Source organism: Peromyscus eremicus, chromosome 4 (genome assembly GCF_949786415.1).
Source record: "Peromyscus eremicus chromosome 4, PerEre_H2_v1, whole genome shotgun sequence".
NCBI classification, from domain to species: domain Eukaryota; kingdom Metazoa; phylum Chordata; class Mammalia; order Rodentia; family Cricetidae; genus Peromyscus; species Peromyscus eremicus.
The window spans coordinates 5,707,134-5,729,181 of NC_081419.1; the positions used below are offsets into that span (position 1 = coordinate 5,707,134).

General features: G+C 47.6%; 1 protein-coding gene and 1 long non-coding RNA gene across 2 annotated transcripts; one reads left to right on the forward strand and one right to left on the reverse strand.

Annotated features, from left to right (window-relative positions):
• Positions 1 to 5,635: 5,635 nt before the first annotated feature.
• On the forward strand, positions 5,636 to 17,017 carry Exosc2 (exosome component 2). Its single transcript, XM_059260036.1, has 9 exons — positions 5,636 to 5,795; positions 7,112 to 7,213; positions 9,424 to 9,469; positions 9,588 to 9,677; positions 11,104 to 11,169; positions 11,914 to 11,982; positions 13,639 to 13,815; positions 14,882 to 15,010; positions 15,937 to 17,017. The coding sequence occupies exons 1-9, from the start codon at positions 5,674 to 5,676 to the stop codon at positions 16,015 to 16,017; spliced, it is 882 nt and encodes a 293-aa protein (XP_059116019.1). The 5' UTR covers positions 5,636 to 5,673; the 3' UTR covers positions 16,018 to 17,017.
• On the reverse strand, positions 11,725 to 22,034 carry LOC131908909 (uncharacterized). The gene is made up of 4 exons (XR_009378685.1): positions 21,676 to 22,034; positions 17,909 to 18,619; positions 15,917 to 16,185; positions 11,725 to 11,967 (listed from the first exon to the last, which is right to left on the reverse strand). It is a non-coding gene; the product is annotated as an uncharacterized LOC131908909 (long non-coding RNA).
• Positions 22,035 to 22,048: the final 14 nt, after the last annotated feature.

Genomic DNA, 22,048 nt, shown 5'->3' on the forward strand with positions numbered 1-22,048 from the left:
AATACAGAAAATAAAAGGTCAAGGCCTGGAGAGATGGTTCAGCAGTTAAGAGCACTGGCTGCCCTTCCAGAGAACCCAGGTTCAATTTCCAGCACCCACAAACCCACAATGGCAGCTCACAACTGTAACTCCAGTTCCAGAGGATCCGGATAACCTCATACAGACATGCAGGTGAAAACATCAATGCACATAAAATAAATAAATAAATAAATCATTTAAAAAAATGAAAGGGCTTAGGGTATGTCATACCTGGGTCTAGTGAATCAAATAGACTGAGACTGAGTATTTGTCTCACATATTGTGGGGAGACAGACAACGAGCAGATAGGAAAGCAAATATTTGTAAAAATTTCTTATTTTTTCAACAAATGCCTTAAGGCTGCCCTCTCTAGGCCAGATTTGCTGCTCATAGATGATACATATTGAATAAAACAAGACAAAAGTCCTGCAGCTGGGATGCCCATGTGCCAGTGAGGAGAGCGCTTGTCTAACATCCCCAGCACTGAGCAAAGTGAGTGTGCTTGCTATACATGCCTATAATCCCAGCAGTTGGGAAGTGGAGGTTGGAGAATCAGAAGTCCAAGGCCAGCCTTGATACATGAGACCCTGTCTTCAAACGGACAAATAACTACCAAACCGAACCAACAAAGAAGTCCTGGGTTTTGGACCCTTCTCAGAAGAAGTCTGTTTCTGATTAGGGAAGACCGCAATGAGCAAACAAGAAAATTCAGTGTCAAGAAATGAAACGGGCTGGAGAGATGGCTCAGTGGTTAAGAGCACTGGCTGCTCTTCCAGAGGTCCTGAGTTCAATTCCCAGCACCCACATGGTGGCTCACAACCATCTATAATGGGATCTGGTGCTTTCTTCTGGCGTACCAGAGTACAAGCAGACAGAGTACTCATACATTAAAAATAAATAAATAAATTAATTAATTAATTAATTAATTAAAAGAAAAAGAAATGAACCAGGATTAGTGTCAAAAGAGGGGCTGGAGAGTTTGTCCAGGCAAGGAGGATGGGAGCACCTTCTCCAGGAGGATATGGACATGGGTCAGAAGAAAGCACCCTATGCAAGAAGAGGGTCCATGCAGAAAGAGCCCGCAACAAACTGGTCTTGAGCTAGCAATGAGTGGTGGTGTTCACGGGACCAAGGGAGCCAGAGTGTCTGAGGATACAGAGGAGATGGAGGATGAGACAAGCAGGGGCTGAGCTGACACATTTGGATTTTATTCTTGGTGTCAAGGGAGGTTGCCCAAAGTGTTAGGCAGGAGGATGATTTAAGCTGATCTGGGTTTTGTTTGTTTGTATTTGTTTTTTGTTTGTTTTTAGAGACAGGCTTTCTCTGTGTAGCACTGGCTGTCCTGGATTTTATTCTCTTTGTAGACCAGGCTGGCCTCAAACTCAGAGATCAGCCTGCCTCTGTCTCCCGAGTGCTTGGAATAAAGGTGTGTGCCTCCACTGCCTAGTTGATCCAGTTTTTAAAACTCCCTCTTATTGTCTGTGTATAGTTTGGATTGTGTGTGTGGCATGTTGGGAGTTGGCTGTTGGCAAAATGCTTGCTGCACAGACATGAAGAGCTGAGTTTCGGTCCTCAGCACCCACATGAGAGGACAGCGTGGTGGCAAGTGTCTGTAACCCCAGTGCTGTACAAGTAGCTGATGGAAGTGATGAGCTCCAAGTTGGCAGGATAGAAAGGCGGGGGAAACCATGGGGATATGAGAGGAAAAATGAGCCCCTCTCATGGGAATCGGTTGAGGTCTGTTGTCAACAGAGAAGGAAGAATTCCAGGGCAGTTAAAATCTGCTTCAGACCTTTCTCCCTTCCCAGCTATAAACTTGCAGTTTTCTAGAAATTCCATCAGAAACTCCATTTACAGGGTAAAGCCATGCCCAAAACCTGCTGCACAATCCTAGTGGTTCCTGATTTCCCCTTATCAGATCATAATTCCATCCAAAGCATCATCTGAGCCACCCTTTACTCATCAAGAGAGAAAAAAAGGGGAGAGTTTTCCTAGGAACCTTTTGACGTGTAACTTGAAAGCCACGAGAATGGTATACACGGCTAATGCTAAACAAATGGATCCTGATTCTGCATTGAGGGCCCGTGCCCACACCTGGGCATGTATCACTTTCTCCTAACATAACCCTTGTGCTTAAAGACTTTATTAAAATGTCTTAATAAAATCTTCAGTTCTGGCCGGGCGGTGGTGGCGCACGCCTTTAATCCCAGCACTCGGGAAGCAGAGCCAGGCGGATTGCTGTGAGTTCGAGGCCAGCCTGGGCTACCAAGTGAGTTCCAGGAAAGGCGCAAAGCTACACAGAGAAACCCTGTCTCGAAAAACCAAAAAAAAAAAACAAAAAAAAAAAACAAAAAAAAAACAAAAAAAAAAAACCTTCAGTTCTGTCTCACACTAGTTAGTCCTGAAATTATTTTCTGTGTCAAAGCCACAAACCCTTGCTTGACCTAAGTCAAGCTTCCTAAAAGAATAAGGCAGTCCTCAGGCTGCTGAGGTGATGGCGTGGAGCTGAGTCTATCTCCTTACTGCTGTCTGAATATAAGGTGGGGGACAACAGAGGACAGCACCTAATGTTGACCTGTGACCTCTGTACAGATGTACACATCTGTACACATATGTGCATCATATATAAATATCTAAACACAAGCACACTAAATATAGCAGACCTGACTTGCCATTGAAATCACAGACTTCTGGACTGCACTTTTGCTGATGAGATGATGGGGTGCTGGCTGTGAGGCCTGACAACAACTGGGTCCCAGGAGCCTGAGTGGTGAAGGGAGAGAACCTGCTTTGCAGGTTGTCCTGGGTATATGTGAACACATACAAACAGAAGTTGTCAAATAAAATGCAAAATAAAATAAAAACAAAACCAAGCAAAGCTTAGTCCCTGTGTTTGAGAAGCCCTTGACCCAGATGTGCGGCTGTTCCCAGGTGCCCACTGCACGACTGCCGTTGACAAGGAAGCATGGAGCAAAGAGCAGCTGGATGGAAACTGAACGTCTTGAGTTCTAGTCCCAGCTCTAGGTTTGTTTGGGGGACTCAGTGTCCTTGGGGGTCACTGGAAATAGCCTGAGCTCTTCCTAAATGAGATGACTGAGGAGTAAGCAACATGCCTGTGGAGCACTCAGCACAGGGCCAGTGAGCACTCAGCACAGGACCAGTGAGCACTCAGCATAGGGCCATGAGCACTCAGCACAGGATCAGTGAGCACTCAGCATAGGGCCATGAGCACTCAGCACAGGATCAGTGAGCACTCAGCATAGGGCCATGAGCACTCAGCACAGGATCAGTGAGCACTCAGCATAGGGCCATGAGCACTCAGCACAGGATCAGTGAGCACTTGGAAAATGTTTGGTTAATGGCAAGGGCTCTGGGGAGAAATGGGCAGCAGATGGAGTTGAATGAAGCTAGCTGCCTTTGCTATGTGAATTCTAATCCTTCCTGGGCCTCAATTTCCTTCTCTATAATTAGGTATCCACAATGTCATCTCATTGGCACAGGCTCCTGAGTGCTATGAGGATGAGCAGAGTTAAGTCAATGTCTTTCCCTGAAGGATGAAACTGGACCAGTGTTTTGGTCTAGGGATGCTTCCTGTGGCCTTGCAGCTTGGGTTGGTCTGTCTTAAAGGATAACACCGCCCTCGTATGGCCACAGCTGACTCAACAGTTGGACTCTCGCTGGCCTCCTCCTGGCTGCCTAGTGACTATGACATTGACTTCCGGGCAGGATTGGCTTTCTGGATAAATGTAGTTGTAAACTGACCCTTTGGAGATCTATAAACAATTGGTCAGGTGGGTCTTCAGGAGAGTGAGAACCCGACTTAGTTTAATTTTCTTTAGGGTCCACTCAAATTTCTTTTGAGTGGAGAACTATGTTGCTGATTCTGTGAGGTTGAAATTCAATGTGCTGAGGCAGGGCATGGGGATGCATGTTTTTAATCCCAGCAGAAGCAGAGGCAGGCAGCTCTCTGTGAGTTCAAGGCCAGCTTGGTCTACCTAGCAAGTTTAGGCTAGGCAGGGCTACATAGAGAGCCTTCTCTCAAAACAAACAAACAAAAGACAAACAAATTCAGTGAGCTTCAAACTTTGCAGGGCCAGGGGAAACTGGGATTAGTGAATGGTGGGAAGAAGGGACCAGGGAAATGCTTCTGTTAAAAAGGAGGCTCAGATAAAGTCACAGGAAACATCTGTCCTATCTTCCATGCACTACTGAACGGCATCCAATCAGAGAGCGCTTGGTCTGTGTGAGTATAACAAAGATCTTTGTGTTGTGTGTACATGTGGCCTCTCTACCAAATACACTTGCCTTGCCATGTGTGGCTGGCTTTACAACAGTCACCTTTCTTTCTTTCTCTTTTTCTTCCTTCCTTTTTTTTTTTTTTTTTTTTTTTTTGTTGTTGTTCGAGACAGGGTTTTTCCGTGTAGTTTTGGTGCCTGTCCTGGATCTCACTCTGTAGACCAAGCTGGCCTCAAATTCACAGAGATCCGCCTGGTTCTGCCTCCCGAGTGCTGGAATTAAAGGCATGTGCCAACGCCACCTGGCCCAATAGTCACCTTTCAAAAGAAACACTCTCTCGCTCACTCAGAAGAGGTCCTTCCTAAAGCACAGTGAGAGCCAAGGGGGCAACAGGCAAGGACCCAAACCAGCCCCTAAGGGGCTGCTCTACCACAGAATACAAGGCCCTCGAGGAACAGTATTCACAGGGCTCTACCTTTTGCTCAGATGGTGGGTTCTGTAAATCCCACTCCCAGTCCTGATCTCTAGCCTATAAAACACAAGATTATAGTGGTTTAGAGTTGGATGGAAAAACTCAAGGTTCACTTCTCAATCTCCAGACTTGGCCAATAATAAATAGAATGATGAATATGGAATAGTTTGGGCAAAAACTAATACTACAGCTTGGCATGACGGTTCACATCTGTTAATTCCAGCACTAGGGAGGTGGAGGAGGAGATGGAGTTCACAGACATCCTGGGTTACACAGGTGGTTTGAGATCATCCTGGACTACATGAGACCCTGTCTCAAAAACACCTAAACCTGGGGCTGGAGAGATGGCTCCGTGGTTAAGAGCACTGGCTGCCCTTCCAGAGGACCTGGTTTTGATTCCCAGCATCCACCTCTCACAAACATCTGTAACTACAATTTCAGGGGATCTAACACCCTTTTTTGGGCTCTGTGGGCACCAGATACTCAAGTAGCACAGAGATATACATACAGGCAAAACTCTTATACACATAAAACAACAAACTAATCAAAATCGAAAACCACCACCACAAACCACAACCTATTCAAACTCGTGTAATCCCAGATCTTGGGAGGTAGAGGCAGGAAGATCAAGAGTTCAGCAGGGTTATCCTCGGCTACACAGAGTTTGAGGCCAGCCATACATGGGACCCTTTCTCAAAAACAAAAACAAAACCAGCATCTCAACACCAAACCAAATCACATGAGACTTCATTATCCCACGGGTGCTTCCTTGCCAGTAGTAAATATGGCAGTTTGGCGCCCTCCTCCCTCCCTCAGGTTAACTTAATAGTTGCCAATAGTCAACATGGCCGCTACACTATGCATTCCTATTGGTCACTGCTCTGAAGGTGGGCGGGAGTTGTTGCACCGAGAGTAGAGCTGCGCTTGCGCAAATCATTGGCGCCAAGATGGCGATGGAAATGAGGCTTCCTAAGGCTCGCAAACCTCTCAGTGAGACCCTGGGCCGCGACTCTAAGAAACACTTGGTGGTACCGGGGGACACGATCACCACTGACACAGGATTCATGCGGTACGTGAGGATTTGGGGGGCCCAAGGCCTCAGGAGGCGGCTGCAGAGCCCCGCACGTGGCCTGCTGCCCCGGACGCCCGGCTTCCTGTCCCCTTGTATCTAAGTTACTGAGGTGCCCGGGACGCATCCTAGCATCCACACTAGCCCCCTCCTTTCCGAGCCTCTTGCTTCTGACTCTCTTCATCTTGGGTGACCTGTCTCAGCCCTGACTCTCATTTGACCTACGGCGTCCGAAACTTTTGGGTCCTCAGCCTGAAACAAGAGTTTTGAGCCTTCCTGGGGAGAGCGAGCTGGGAGCAGGACCCTCCTTACAGCCCTCTAAGGGACAGTAGGCGTTGCTGGTTTGGTACCTCCCTCAGTGTCACCTCAGCGAGGAGCCCGGTTTTGAGCCGACACAGTGCTAGATGCACCCAAGTGTACAAACTTATGATGGAAAGGCCAGCATCTTGTGGCAGTTAGGGCAGACTACGGAGCGGACAGCTGCCATCGTTACTGTTATCATTAGCCGTCGCACCTTGTGAAGGTCGGTATCCTCACCCTGAAGACAGCGGTGACAACTGTAGTCGGTAGGGTAGTGAGGATTATATGAACTGAACAGTAGGCCGAAGAGCAAATTCGCATTGCATCACCACCAAAGATGACTCTGTGTTAGGTAGCCAGTCTCTCCCTTTTGCATCGTTTTATCTCTCTGTCACTCTGAGACAGGGCCTCACTATAACACTAGCTGTCCTGGAACTCACTCTGTAGACCACTCTGGCCTGGAAATCAGAGATCCCCCTGCTTCTGCCTCCCAGGTTCTGGACTCAGAGGTGTGACTACCACACCAAGTTCTTTCTTCCCTTTTTTTGGTACAAATGAAGCTAAAACGTTTATAGCGTTGCCTCTGAGCTTTAAGCTTAAGGTTATTGGATGGTAGAACTCTTAGGATTCATTCCTTCGTATTTTCAACATATCCTGTGTGGTTGGGGTACGGAAGTGAAAACCTATGCCCTGGTGTTTACGATCTAGCGAGGAGACATACACAGGAAATGCCATCAGAAAGTTGTAACTGCAGTGGATGAGGGAGGGCAGGGTCAGGGGAGCAGCCGGGAATGGGATAGGTGAGGCAGAAGTGGGGAGGGCTCCTGTGTTGCCTGAGATCCTGGAGGTCGGTTGGAAAGTGACACCTGAACTGTCCTGTTTAGGATGACGGAGATGTCCACTCTGAGGACTGCATCAGGCTCAGGGCAGGAGGGGCCCGTTAGGTTCTTCTAGCTGGGAGAGGTCACCTCCAGTGTAACATGGTATCCTTTCTTTGTGGCCTTGTCCTTCAACAGGGGCCATGGGACATACATGGGGGAAGAGAAGCTCATTGCGTCTGTGGCTGGCTCCGTGGAGAGGGTGAACAAACTGATCTGTGTGAAAGCCTTGAAAACCAGGTAAGGACAAGTGTGAGTTGTACACAGGTCTCTTCCGTCTCCCCCCACTCCACAATCCGTCCTGCTACAGGCCTGCTGTGTTGAATTCAGCTGTGTGTCATAGTTAGCTTCAGCTGCCAGCTTGACACAAATCTATAGTTCCCTGGTAAGCAGGAACTAAACTGAAGAATTGACTCCATCAGATTGGCCTGTGGGCATGTCTTTTGGGAGGGCCCAGTCCATGGGGTGTGTAAGAATGCTTGTTGGAGGGCCAGGCACCATGCACGCCTTTAATCCCAGCACTTGGGGGAGGCAGAGGCAGGCGGCTCTCTGTGAGTTCCAGGACAGCCTGGGCTATGTAGAGAGACCCTGTCTAAGTTGGGGAGTGGTAGGGGAGACAATGAATATGCCGGCTAAGCTTGAGCCTGGGCCTAGGAAACGAGCCAGCAAGTGGTGTTCCTCCATGGTCTCTGCTTCAGTTCTGCCCTCCAGGTTTCTGCTTTGGCATTCCTTGATGATGGAGTGTAACCTGTAAGCCAAATAAACCCTTTCCTTCCCAGGACATCCTGAAAGGTAGTAGTGTGAGCTTCAAAGGTTTCCTCATGTCACGATCCCTCCAAGGCTCAGGTACTTCCTTTTTCTGCATAGTAAAGAAAATAGCCACGTCAGGATTTTCATTAGAATTCAGTGACATGCTGCATGTAAAGTACTTAACACAGGGCCAAGTACCTAGAAGCAGCCCATAAAGGTTAGTCCAGAAGGGAAGCCAGTGGGGATGGAGCTGAGTGGTCACAGAGGAGATCAGGGGCTGAGGTGGGCAGGTGATCGACATCTGCCTGGCTGTGATGGCTGGGCTTTGTTATGTGATCTGGGAAGCTCTTGGAAGGGACTGACCAAAAGAAAGCTATGATCTGGCTTATGTCTTTTTTTTTTTTTTTTTTTTTTTTTTTTGGTTTTTCGAGACAGGTTTTCTCTGTGTAGCTTTGGTGCCTGTCCTGGATCTCACTCTGTAGACCAGGCTAGCCTCGAACTCACAGAGATCCGCCTGCCTCTGCCTCCTGAGTGTTGGGATTAAAGGTGTGTGTCACCACTGCCTGGCTCTGGCTTATGTCTTAATCAACTTGCTGTAGCTGCTATGGACATTGAAGGGGGCGGGGAGCTAGACTAGGGAACTGTAGTTATCTAACAAAAGACAAAGCGGTGGCGGCTGGCACGAGGGTAGCAGCACAGCGCTGAGGAGTAGTGGCGAGTTCCTCCGTGTACTTTGTTTTCTGAGTGTCTTTACACGATAGGGTGTTGGACTTTATTCTTTGGGGTTTTCTCTCTATAGGAACATTGCTCACTTGCAATAATGATGTGTCCAAGGATATATAGTTAACAGACTAGAGATGGTTTTAGTTCCTGTTTTCCAGTCTGGATGTCTTTGTTTCCTTCATGCATTTTAAGATGACATTAGCAGGATTTGTGCTGAGCTTATCCCAGAGTGGGACAGGAATCAAGGTTGATGTTCCAAGGTTTTGGCCTAAGCATGGGAGGTTGGGGGTGGGGGGATGAGGGTGGTGGTAAGCACTTACTGACCCGGGGATGAATGGGAGAGAGCAGTTGCTGTGGAGAGGGGAAGCAGCTGCTGGCAAGCTTCACTTCCTTACTTTTAGAAGTGCTCATGAGCCATTTGTGTGGCTATTGATACTGGATAGTTTGATGACTCCACCTCCCAAGAGCTGGGATTATGGATGTGCCCCAGCCTCTCACCGTTAAAACTCAGTGAGCTCACTGTAAGTGAGGGAACTGTGAGTAGAAAGAGACCTAGTCTAATGCCTGGGCTTTAGCAAAGAGCACTTCACCGTTGGAATCGGAGAGGGACCAGCAGAGTTCCTGAGCCAGGCAGGCAGCAGGGAGGTGGCAGTTGGAGCCCCCTGGATGGTGACCTGTTGCAGAGTCCCCTTTCTCCTCCAGTGCTTGGTGATGAACTCATCCCATTCACAGGCGAGTACTCCGTGTTTTTAATTTGTCACATAATCAAGCAATCTAAAGGAACGGCTCTCAATGAGCAATTTCTTTAAGGATAGCTAATACACAGAGAGATTCTGAAGTCCCCGGGTCTAAACATTGTAGTTACACCTGTTTTCTAAATAAGATACTTACCGAGTCCCGTCTGTTTACTCAGTCTCAGACACTGATTGGTCTGTCCAGCCCGCTGGCTGCTGACAGCCTTCTGCTTTCTCTTGCAGGTACAATGGAGAAGTAGGAGACATTGTAGTGGGGAGAATCACAGAGGTAAGGTTGCTGTTTCGCCAAGCGAAGGAGGCTGGTGGCTCAGAGCTGGGACCTTCATTCTGTGAAACGCTGTGTGAAGAAGGTGCCCCTGCGATGCTGCTCTACGTTTTCCATACAGGTTCAACAGAAGAGGTGGAAAGTGGAGACCAATTCCAGGCTGGATTCTGTCTTGCTCCTCTCATCCATGAACCTGCCCGGAGGGGAGCTGGTAAGTGCTTACCTGCCCTGAAACTGTCCAGTTGAGCTGTGGGGCTTTTGCTCTACCATAGAGCTCTGCTCTACACTGTCACTGTTTGTCATGGAGTCTGCTACCTTGGTGAACTCTCCCGACGTAGGCAGCAACTAGTGTGTGTTAAGACCAGAAACATCCGTGGAGTGGGCTCCCAAGACGGAGCTGGGGAGAAAGGCCCCTGGATCTTGGTGCTTATTTCTTTTTCTTGGTGCAATGGCATTACATAGGGAAGATGTCCATGAAGGACTGGCCTTAGCTTTCATTTTTTTCTTGCTGGTGCGGGAGTTGGGTTGAGACACTCTGTGTAGTCCTGACTATCTTGAAACTTACTCTGTAGACCAGGCTGGCCTGGAACTCACAGAGATCTGCCTGCCTCTGCTTCCTGAGTGCTAGGATTAAAGGCGTGTGTCACTGAGCCCCACATGTCTTTAGTTTTCTTTTTCTTGTTGTCTTTTTTTTTTTAAGATTGATTTATTATGTATACAGCATGTATGACTGCAGGCCAGAAGAGGGCACCAGATCTCATTACAGATGGTTGTGATCCACCATGTGGTTGCTGGTAATTGAACTCAGGACCTCTGGAAGAGCAGTCAGTGCTCTTAACCTCTGAGTCATCTCTCCAGCCCAAGTTTTCTTTTTCTTTCCTTTTTTTTTTTTTTTTTTTTTTTTTTTTTTTTTGTTTTTTTTTTGTTTTGTTTTGTTTTGTTTTGTTTTTTTGAGATGGGATTTCTCTGTGTAGCTTTGGTGCCTGTCCTGGATCTCGCTCTGTAGACCAGGCTGGCCTTGAACTCACAGAAATCCACCTGCCTGCCGAGTGCTGGGATTAAAGACGTGTGCCACCACTGCCCGGCTGTCTTTAGTTTTCGATGACTGAATGGCATTTGGTTATTCCAGACAGTGATGGTTCAGTTCCATCATATATTTCAGAGAGGCTTCCTGAGCTGGGTCTATGGAGAGTCCAGAATAAAGGAGGCATACCTAAGCCCCTTAAAGAGCCTATAGATGGTGGAGGGCAGGAGAGAGCTGAGCCATATGGTGGTGGGAGGATGAAGAAACACGGGAGCAGAGTGGTGGTTTCATAGGAGGGCCTGGAGTCTGAGTGGATGAGGCTAGGGACTGAGAAGAAGGGAGATACATGAGCAGACACAGCCTGGTAGAAGTGTGGTGGGGGAGTGGGAAACAGACTCAGTGAGCTACAGAGGGTCTGGGGTAGCTCAGGAGGGTCCTGCTTTGGAGAGCCAGAATCATCTCCCTTGTTCTCCAGCGACTCAGGTTTCCTCTTGTCATAGTTCTTCATGTTAAAATACCATGGCTTCCCAGGCCTCAAGCAAAAGCAGCAATGGAAAGAGCTCTTCCTGAGCGGGAGACTTGTGTCATATGGTCGTTCTCCTGTGTGTTTCAGAGGAGAAGATCTGCTGAGGACGAGCTGGCCATGAGAGGCTTCTTACAGGAAGGAGACCTCATCAGTGTATCCTGACATGCAGGGCTGCAAGCGTGCTTGCGCTCTGACCAGAGGAAAGGCACCGCAGGGTCTGAGCTGGCTCAGGTGTCCCGGCCTCGGCTGCAGCTTTGCCCTTTCTCCTTAGCTCAGAACGATGCCTTGCTTTGGTAACTTGTGATCCATGGTACAAGCTAGACACAGTTGTCTTTCCGTCCTTTTTAAGGATAGCCCAGGCTGCCTTTGAACTCACTGTGTACCCCAGGCTAGCCTCAAATATGGCATTGCTGTCTCAGCCTCCTGAGTACTGAGATTCAGGCATAGACCATCATTCCTGGCTTAGACCCACATTTCATTTTTTATCTTAAAAAATATTTGATTACACTTACTGTTTGTTTATGTGTGCGATCACTGCTATTCTGTGCATGTAGAGGTCAGAGGACAATTTGTATGAGTTGGTTCTTTTCTTCTACCATGTGAATCCTGAGGAATCAAACTCAGGTCACAGGCTTGATGGCAAGTATCTTTACCCACTGAGCCACCTCCCCAGCCCTCAAGTTTCCTAAATGATATGAACATTTACCCCAGAGAGTAGCAAAGATTGTATCAAGATACCCTTGCCAACCAAGGGGAGAGGTGAGGTCATAGTGATGTCCCCTGGGGTCATGTAAGATAGGCAGGGTGGCCTGTCAGTGATGGAGGGCAAGCTGGATGCATGCAGATGACAGAGAGTGGGTTGCCATGGCTGTTCTTGTTCCTTCATCACCTGGGCAGGCGGAGGTCCAGGCAGTGTTCTCAGATGGAGCTGTTTCTCTGCACACAAGGAGCCTGAAATACGGAAAGGTAAGTCAGGCTTGGAGGCTTCAAGTCCAGTTCTTCCTGGCGTTGCTGACCTAAAGGCCTGGTAGGGAGCTGGGTGTGTGTCATAGCCCTGTAATCTCAGCCCTCTGGAGGCTGAAGATTGGAAACCATCCTTGACTACATAGTGAGACAACCTCTCCCTACAATCCCCATCTTAAAACAACAAAAAGCAACAACAGAACCCAGTGATTAGGACTAATGGCTGACTGTGCTCACAGGGCCTGTGGGGAGGGGGAGCTTCTGCTACCTGTGGCAGGACAAAGGGTGATTAATGTCCTAAGTCCTTTTCCTCCTGAGGAGCCTGTTCTGGCAGAGCCCCTCTACTTGGGCTTGTGAGGCTCTGGGAGATGTCAACCTGGTGTAGAGAGGCTGGCTGCATGTCTGCAGAACCATGTCTGCAGTGCGGTCAACATGGCAGATATTCCTGCTGGCAAAGATGGAGTTCCCATCACAGCCTCTAAATGAAATTTGTCTGCTTCTGTGAGGTTCCATTATTGAGGTCACGTATTTTAAAGACAGCGTGCTTCCTAGGACACATAGGGTGTAGTTGTTTCTTGGCTTTCCATTTTCCAAGGAAACAAAGAGGAACAAAGAGCTGTGTCCTTTAATCAAGTGGCAGCTGTCGCCATGTTCTTGATGTAAGAGGAGGTGTTGTGTGTGCGGACCTCCACAGCCTACTGTTTGTGTGTGTGTGTGTGTGTGTGTGTGTGTGTGTGCGCGCGTGCGCGCGCGCGTGCGTGCGTGCGTGCGTGCGTGCGCGCATGCACGGACCTCCACAGCCTGTTGCTCTAGACACTTCTTATTAGTATGAGGACCTAGAGCTGACCAGTCAAGACCAGGCATGGGTTTACTAATCCAGTGAACCACGTCTTATGGGTGGCATGGAAATTTGAGGTTAAGATCCAAACTAGGATCATGGAATGGAACTGTTATGTGGGCAGTGGGAGACTCCTCATTGGCTCTAGTTTCTGTAATAGCCAGCACACCTGCTCTGGATTAGAAGGCAAAGGGAAGTGACAGAGTATTGACAACCTCTTTCTTTTAATTAAAATGTGCATGCCATGGCACGTGTGGAGGTCAGAGGACATCTTATAGGAGTTGGTTATCTCCTACTGTGTGGGTTCTGGGGATTGAACTCAGCTTGTCAGCAGGCACCTTTACCACCATCTCATCAACCTGACTGCCACCTTCTCTGGAATGTATAAATAGCCGTGGGCAGAAATGTTTTCTGCAAAGTGCATGCTGTGTGTGCACTGGGTGACAACAGTATCCATAGGAAGGCCAATGATGAGGTATGTCAGGATGTGTATTCTGAAACCTACTTTGCATTCATTCTCACTGATTGTTTCTTGCTCTTTTTTGTGGGGGAATGGGGTCTTACTAGATAGCTCAGACAGCCTAGTGAGCCTCTTGCCTCAGCCTCTCAGATGCTGTGCTTCCCTACCTGGCTTCTGATCCATTTCCTTTTTCCTTTTGTTGTTGTTTTGCCTTAAGACAGGTTTTGTGTAGCCCTGGCTGTCCTGGAACTTGCTGTGTAGACGGCTGGCCTTGAACTCACAGAGATCTGCTTGCCTCTGCCTCCCAAGTGCTGGGATTAAAGGCATATGCTACCATGCCTGCCTTATGGTCTGTCTCTAGCTAGGTCAGGGAGTTTTAGTCCAGGTGTCTCCTTCCCTGGTGAAACGACAGAAGACTCATTTCCACGACTTGCCGTGTGGTGCTTCGGTTATTCTGGGTAACAATGGTTTCATCTGGATCTACCCTACACCCGAGCACAAAGATGAGGATGCTGGAGGCTTCATTGCAAACCTGGAGGTGAGCGAGCATCATTGCAGCTGTTGGTTGAGAGTATCTGTGGCAGGTAGAATCTGGTGTGTGTGTGTGTGTGTGTGTGTGTGTGAGAGAGAGAGAGAGAGACAGAGAGAGAGACAGAGAGAGAGACAGAGAGAGAGACAGAGAGAGAGACAGAGAGACAGAGATGGGGGGTATCATGTGCCATGACATATGTAGAGGTCAGAGGACAAGCTGTTGATCCATGCATTTCTCTACCTTGTTTGTGAAGGTCTCTGCTTGCTGGCCTATGAGCTGAAGATTTCCTGATAGATGTGGTGCGATTACAGACTTTTGTGCTCTGCCTAGCTTTTATGTGGGTTTTGGGAGTCTACTCAGCAAGTGCTTTTATCTGCTGAGTCCTGTTTTGACTTTATGTCAATAGTCTTGTGGCACTTAACATGTAGGCTGTGTTCTGAGAACTGCAGTGTTGGGTGATTCTATTGCTGTAGAGCATTGCAAGTGTACTCAGAAGGTGCTGCAGCACTGTAGTGGTTTTGTCTGTGTGAGCTGCTGTGTGATGCCTCATGCGGCTTGTGGTCACTCACCGTCTGGACTGAGGAAACTGCTATGCTCTGAATGAGTCTGAGCTAGAGTGTTCATGAGCACCTGATTGACTTGTCTTCCCTGAAGAGATGACTCAGTGGCTGCCCTGAGCTTTGTGACGGTGGCAAAGTTACAGGGTAATAGCCAGAGAGCCACTGAAGAAGCAACAGAGGGTCGGGGAATGGCTCAGGTGGTAAAGTACTTAAGCATGAGGACCTGAATTCAAACCTCAGAAGCCATGTACAAATGCCAGATGTGTTGGTGCACATGTAATCCCAGTGTTGTGTGTGTGTGTGTGTGTGTGTGTGTGTGTGTGTGTGTGTTGACAGGAGGATCCCTGGGGCTTGCCTGCCAGCCAGTGTGCAAAAAGATCCCAACACTAGGGTGGCATGGAGTTTCATGGTGGAAATTAGTGTGATTTCTCTCTTCTGGGGCTTCTGGGGCTGTTTGCTTATTTGGATCCTGTATTTATTTCTTTTCCCTTCCCCTTTGTGTCCCTGTGTAGCCAGTATCCCTTAGTGATCGAGAGGTGATCTCCCGGCTTCGGAACTGCATAGTTTTGCTGGTAACTCAGCGGATGATGCTGTATGACACTAGCATCCTGTACTGCTATGAGGCTTCCCTTGCACATCAGGTACTCCACCCAGACTCCCTTCCCGTGTGTGAGCTGCTCCCGTGTTCCTTCAGCATTCCACTTTCCTTCCCATACCCCATGGCAGGAACTAGCCTGGAGACAACCTTAATGAGTCCCTGCCATGTTCCCTGAGATATTTCCAGCATTGCTATAGATTTGGTGTAGGATGGAGGTGTAGGTAGGATATTTTTATGACAATAGCATTCCACACTTCATCTTGCCTGTTCCAAAATCCACCCATCTTCTTGATGTTTTTTCAAATAAGTAGAAAGATTTTTTTTCTTGACTTAAATTAAAAAAATATGCCAGGCAGTGGTGGCGCATGCCTTTAATCCCAGCACTTGGGAGGCAGAGGCAGGCGGATCTCTGTGAGTTCGAGGCTAGCGTGGTCTACGAAGCGAGTTCCAGGAAAGTGCAAAGCTACATAGAGAAACCCTGTCTCAAAAAACCAGAAAAAAAAATACAAAAAAATAAATTTTATGTATATGGGTGTTTTGCCTGCACGTGTGTAGTAAGTTCGTGCACCATGTGCATACCTGGTGCCTGCGGAGACCAAAAGAGAGTGTCAGATTCAGATCCCTTGCAGCTGGAGTTACTACCATCAACTGCCATGTGGGTGCTGGGAACTGAACCAGAGTTTTCTGAAAGAACAGCAATTGTTCTTAACCCCTGAGCTACCTCTCCAGCCCCTCAGGCATCTTCTGATGAGTGACTGAACTGTGTCTCTGTCAGCTGTCCCAGGGCACTTTGCTGGCCTGCTTTTTAAGCTGGGTCTAGAGCTGGAACAGTCCTTGCTCAATCTCTGATGGAGTGCAGCCTGCAGACAGTATATGTTAGCCAGGCTTCCTTGCCTTGTTTTAGTTGACTTAATGTTCTACTTACGGTTATTTCTGAATGAACACATACCTTTTTCTGTTTTCCTTCAGATTAAAGATATCTTAAAGCCAGAAGTAATGGAGGAGATCATGCTAGAAACACGCCAGAGGCTTTTGGAACAGGAGGGGTGAGGCCAGGTGCCGAAGGATGGGACTGTGTGACTCTCTGGAGCAGCCTCTCTGGGAGGCTGAAGAGTCTGCTGTGTGGTCAGTCTTCACCACATGTGGCCCAGGGAGGATCTGACAAACACATTCCTCACCTTCAGCGGTGCAGCAGGGCCAGGCCTGTTCTTTCCTGTTCTGAGACAAAGCCAGGGTGGAAGTGAATGATGGCTTCGGACACTCGGGTCCCTCTCAGAGCATTGTGTCCCAGCATGATTATGTATCTTGGAGTAATTTGGAGAATCCATGTTTTACGGTCATGCCACATAACACCCCATGAAACTGTTCCAGTAGAAAACATGCTGGGCTGGGGATATAGCTCGGGTGGAGCACTTTCCTAACATGTGAAAGGCCCCAGGTTCAATTTCCAGCCCTACCCCCACCCCAGAGAAAAGAAAACCAAAGAAAAAGAAAAACCATGCAGTGCCAGCCGAATGGTCTGTTTTGACTTTCATTCCATCTTCTTTAATGCAGAAGTGTGTAGTTGGAGAAGAGGTGGTAGAGTTAGGCCAGCGGTCAGATGGATAGAAGAATAAAATGAACCAGTCTTTGTTGGAATCTGTTCCTACTGTGTGTCCTGGTAACAGGGTAAGGGATCTCTACCCTCTACCTGGGCTTCCTTCCCCCTGTGTGTGAGCTGCTCCTGTTTCTCTAGCATCTCGGGTCCTTCTACATGTCCACCAGCAGGAACTGGCCTGGAGGCTTTAAGAAGTGCCTGAGATGTTCCCTGAGATAGTGGCAGGATTCTCTGTAGTGCCTGGCCTGCCTGAAGGTGGTTTGTAAGAGCCGAGCCATTGCCAATAACTGAGAGAATGAGTGTTCTGGGCCCACAGTGCTTTTTGATGCTCTGACAAAAAAACAAAATGGAGCTGTGAAAAGCCAAGCCGTTGCCTTATGTAATTGATGTGGTGATGTATTAACTTCTGAATAATGGAAAGTTAGAAGAAACAAGATACAAGTCCTCAGTGTAGAGTGCCAGTTTTTATGCTTTGTTTCTCTTATGACTGTTTAAAAATGGGTACCCTGGTCCAGCATGGTGATTCCACATGGAGGCAGAGGCAGGAGGTGAGGCCAACCTGGGCTATACAGTGAGACTAACTCACTACACAAAACCAAAAATGGTACCCTGATTTACACTTTTTCCCTCTTTATATATTTTTGTGCGTGAGTGTGAGTGCATGCATGTGGAAATCCAAACCACTTGTAGGAGTCAATTCTCTCCTACCATGTGGGTTCCAGGGATCAAACTGAGGTCACGAGGCTTGGCAACAAGCACCCGTACCCACTGAGTCAAAACTGGCCCAAAACATTTGTGTATTTTTTTCCAGAGCTAGGGATGGAACCTAGGGTCTTGTGTTTATTACTAGGCAAGGACATCTTTGAGCATTGGCTTGTTTGGATGCTGGGTATGGTGGCAAACACCTTTCATCCCAGCACTCTTGAGGCAGAAGCATGTTGATTTCTGAGTTCAAGGCCAGCCTGGTCTACACAGCCAAGGTTACATAGAGATCCCGTCTCAAAAAAACAAAACAACAAATTCTTCGGGAATTTCATAAATGTATAATATGATGTATTTTGATCATATCCATCCCCCACTTTTCCAGCCTCCAACTCCTGGACCCTCTGTCTGTCTTTCCCTCCCTCCCTCTTTTTTGAGACAGGCTATTTATTTCTGTGTAGCCCTGGCTGTCCTGGAACTCACTATGTTGATCAAGCTGGTCTCAAACTCACAGAGATCTGCCTGCCTCTGTCTCCAGGGTGCTGGGATTAAAGGCAAGCACCACCACTGCTTGGTGGTTGTTCACCTCTTAAGGGGATGGGAATAGGAGCCTAAGTCCCACTCAAGATCATTTGTCCTCACCTGTTTCTCCCAAGCTGCTGGGCATGCTTTTTCAGTGACTGCTTCAGGGCAGTTCAGTAGAGAGGTCCAAAAGCATCTTCAGCTGGGGATGTGCTTTCTGTGGCCCACCAGAGGGCGCCCTTGGTAAGTGTAACTGTACAGTAGGTATACGAAGCAGCTGAAGTTTTGTTACTGAGCTTTGCTTTATGAAAGTAAGGACAAAGTTAGATTGAGTTGAACCACTTTTAATAAAAGTTCTTTGAGCCATACAGGATGCATCAGACATTGGTTTTAACATCCTATCATATACTTGCTGGGCTTTGCACGCTGTAGTTTGAACCCTTAAAAGTCTTCTAGTATTAAAAAGTAGTGCATCTTGCTTGTTTTTCATGGTGCTTCTTAGGCAGTTGGCTGTATCAAGATGAAGTTGAATATTTCCTTCCCTGCCACTGGCTGTGAGAAACTCATTGGAGTGGATGATAAATACAGGCTTCATACTTTTTAGAAGTACGTGGCCACAGAGGAGCTGCTGATGCTTTCTTTGCATGAAGAGTGGAGGGTTATGTGGTCAGAGTCAGTGGTGGGAACAACAAACAAGGTTCTCCCATGAAGCAAGGCATCTTGACCCATGGCACAGTGTGCCTGCTGTAGAGTAAGGGGCATTCCTGTTATAGACCAGGGAGAACTGGAGAGAGGATGTGGATGGCAACCTGAGTGTTTTCGACTTGATTACTGTAAGAGAAAGAGAGAAGGATATTCATGGACTGACTGACTGTCTTGGCTGTTGGAACCCAAAAGAGCTAGCTTTCTAGTCTCTCGAAAGAAGATGTCCACTGTTGTCGGGAAGCCCAGAACCAAAGCACCCACTCAGCATCTCGTTCCTCCACTATTCTGCAACACAGGTGTTGGTATATTGCTCTGAAGAAACAGCACACTAAGGAAAACAAGGAGGCTACAGAACATGTTAAACTTCTGGCAAAAGAATAAGAAAACCAGCGAAAACACCAGGAACAAACTGTCAGCAGATGTAGGCTGTCTCAGTGGGAGCTTCTGAGTCCAGTCAAAAAGAAGTCTTTAAGAGTAACAAATAAATTATCCAAAGAGTAGTAGTGCATCTCTGGGGAAGAAAACCTCAGATGGCTCTGAGCTCATCTGAAAGGAAACTGCTGGTCTGGGAGAAGGCTACAGCATCACTGCAGGTGGTGACCCTGCAGTGAGGACAGTGAGGCAGAGCTGAGCTGCAAAACCAAGGTCAAGTTGGACCTCGGGATGACCAGAAACAATAAGCAGCAATGCCCTCCCTCTGCTTTTAGGTGAGGAAAGCAATCTAGGGAACTGAATGAAGAGAGAGCTCAGCTTTAGCAAGGCACCAAAGCCATGTATGAGCACAGGTTGAATCAACCACGAAGGGCTATGGATCCAGGAGCGTAGTTTGCGGCTTTGAGACTGATTTTATATTTAAAGGTGTATGGGTATTTTGCCTGTGTGTATGTCTGTGTGCCACATGATGTGCCAGGTATCTTCCAAGGCCAGAAAGGGCATCAGATGCCCTGGAACTAGAGTTACAGCTGGTTGTGAGTTGCCATGTGGGTGGTGGGAATTGAACCTGGGTCCTCTGGAATAGCAGCCAGTGCATTAACCACTGAGCCATCTCTCCAGCTCCAAGACTGAGTTTTGTTTGGATCACTGTTTTGCTGCTTGCCTGCCTGTTCCTCCTTTTGTATTCCTTGAGTAAGATGGCACCTTCCCTCAGTGCTGTACGTCAGCACCAGGAATAGGTGCTTAGTATATGCGTTGGTTGCTAGGACTGGGGATGCAGACGCTTTGGTAGGATGCTCACCTAGCATTCTTGAGCCCTGGGTTCCATCCCTAGCATTGCTTGAACCAGTTTTAGTGGCGCATACCTGTAACCCTGACACTCGAGAGGTGGTCGCAGAGAGATCAGAAGTACAAAAGAACTCTCAGCTACATAGAAAGTTTGAGGGCAGCCTGGGCTATAAATCCTGTCTCAAAAGCAAAAACCAATGAATGTTGGTTCAAGAAATATTTATTGAAGAGTTGCAATTGAAGGTGGCTTGGTCATTAAGAGCACTTACTACTTTTGCAGAGGATCTGGGTTTGGTTTCCAGCTCATAACCATGTCCACCACTCTATCCAGCTCCAGGGGCTCTGGTGCTCGTTGGCCTCTGTTGGCAATAGGCACGATAGTGGTGCACATAAACTCATGCATGCACACACACAACACACAAAAATAAATCTTAAAAAGTTATGATTTGGTTGTTCAGTTTAAAGTTCAACCAGAGAATGAAGAATGTGGGTGGGGAAAGGAAATGGTTAAAGCATGAATAGGAATTAAAAAGTAGAATCTTCAGAAAGAAAAAAGCAGTGATTAGGATGAGAATGGGTGAACGAGGGGAACAAAGGCATCTGAAGACTGGCAGTGCAAGACAGGAGAAGGTTTTTAACAGCCAAACTTACAATAAAAACAAGATGACGTAAGATGATTCTGCGAGAGCCGGGCGGGGGCCTTTAATCCCAGCACTCAGAGGCAGAGCCAGGTGGATTTCTGTGAGTTCAAGGCCAGCCTGGTCTACAGAGTGAGTTCAAGGAAAGGTGCAAAACTACACAGAGAAAAAGCCTGTCTCGAAAAACCAAAACCAAAACAAAACAAAACAAAACCAACCCACCAAGATTATTCTGTAAGGGAACAAAAGTTCCCTCACTAGGATTTATAAATTCCACTTGTAAATCTGGGCACAAGATTTCTTTTACTTCACATTGACTATTTCAAGTGACAAGCCATTTTCTTCCCCACACCCACCTCCCTTTGTTTCTTTAAATGCAGGGTCTCACTATGTTGCTCAAGCTGGCCTGGAACTTTATTTGGTCAGGGCAGCCTTGAACTCAGATCTGGCTGCTGAGTGCTGAGGTTAAAGGTGTGTGCCTCTTGAAATGCCATTTTCAAAAAAAAAAAAAAGTGCCACTTCTCAACCTGGCAGACGATTTCTAAAATGCTTAGCTGGACAGACATCACTGCAGCATTCCCAAACGTCCACAGTGACATCTGAAAACTTGACGTTAGCTCACCAGTTACTAGTTCCGAGTGCTGCGGTAGAAAAGGCATGCTTCTGAGCAAAAAGTAGCAACCTTTAAGTGACACTTCAATCCCAGCTACGAATGCTTTCCCATCTGTGTAGTGGGAACAGCATTTCATGCCTTGATGGGTAAAAGGATTGGGGTAAAGCATTTTATGTAAAAGTACAGACTGAGTGCTGTGATGAGTGGGTCCCTTTAGAAATGGGTCCAGGTGCTGGGGTGGTGGTGGCACACGTCTTTAATTCCAGCACTCAGTAGGCAGAGGCGGGAGATCTGTGTTCGGGGCCATCCTGATCTACAGAGCGAGTTCCAGGACAGACAGGGCAATATAGAAAAACCATGTCTCGAAAAACCAAAAAGAAAAAAAAAAAGAAATGGGTCCAGGTAATAGGAACAGTGAAGACTAGGGGGGCCTGAAGATGAATGTTCACAGGTGTGGGGTAGTTTCACAGGCTTTTGAGATTTGATAACCTGGACAATTTTCGCCTTAGAATTTGTTTGTTTTTTTTTTGTTTGTTTGGTTTGTTTCGTTTCTTGAGACGGGGTTTCTCTGTGTAGCTTTGGAGCCTGTCCTGGAACTCGCTCTGTATCCCAGGCTGGCCTCGATCGCCTTAGAATTTGTGAGAATGCATGTCTCACTGTGAAATGTCATGGTAAGGATTCATACTAGTGCAGGATCGCGCCTGGTATACCTTGAACAAACACTTTCTTCAACTTCTTCCTATCTCAAAGCATCATGATGCTTGCTTTCTCAATACTTCTTCCTAGGTTCCCATATTTATTCTTTTCCCAAGTGATGAGGATGTAACGCACTGGTCATCTTGGTTTCTAGGAGCAAGCCAAAGTTTCTCCCCTAACGAGGCTCAAAGAAGTAATCCGACTCCGGTTCTGGAAAACTCCAATCCGTAGTTTCCCCCTGGCTCTGAATCTCCCGCGGTCTCGCAATCCGAGCAGTGAAGATGTTGGCTGACCAGAGTCCACCGGCTCCCGGGAGGCGGGACCAGCCCTCTAGCTATAGGAGCGGGAGGCTAGGGCCTCGGCGAGCAGCCCATGGGCGCCAGGACC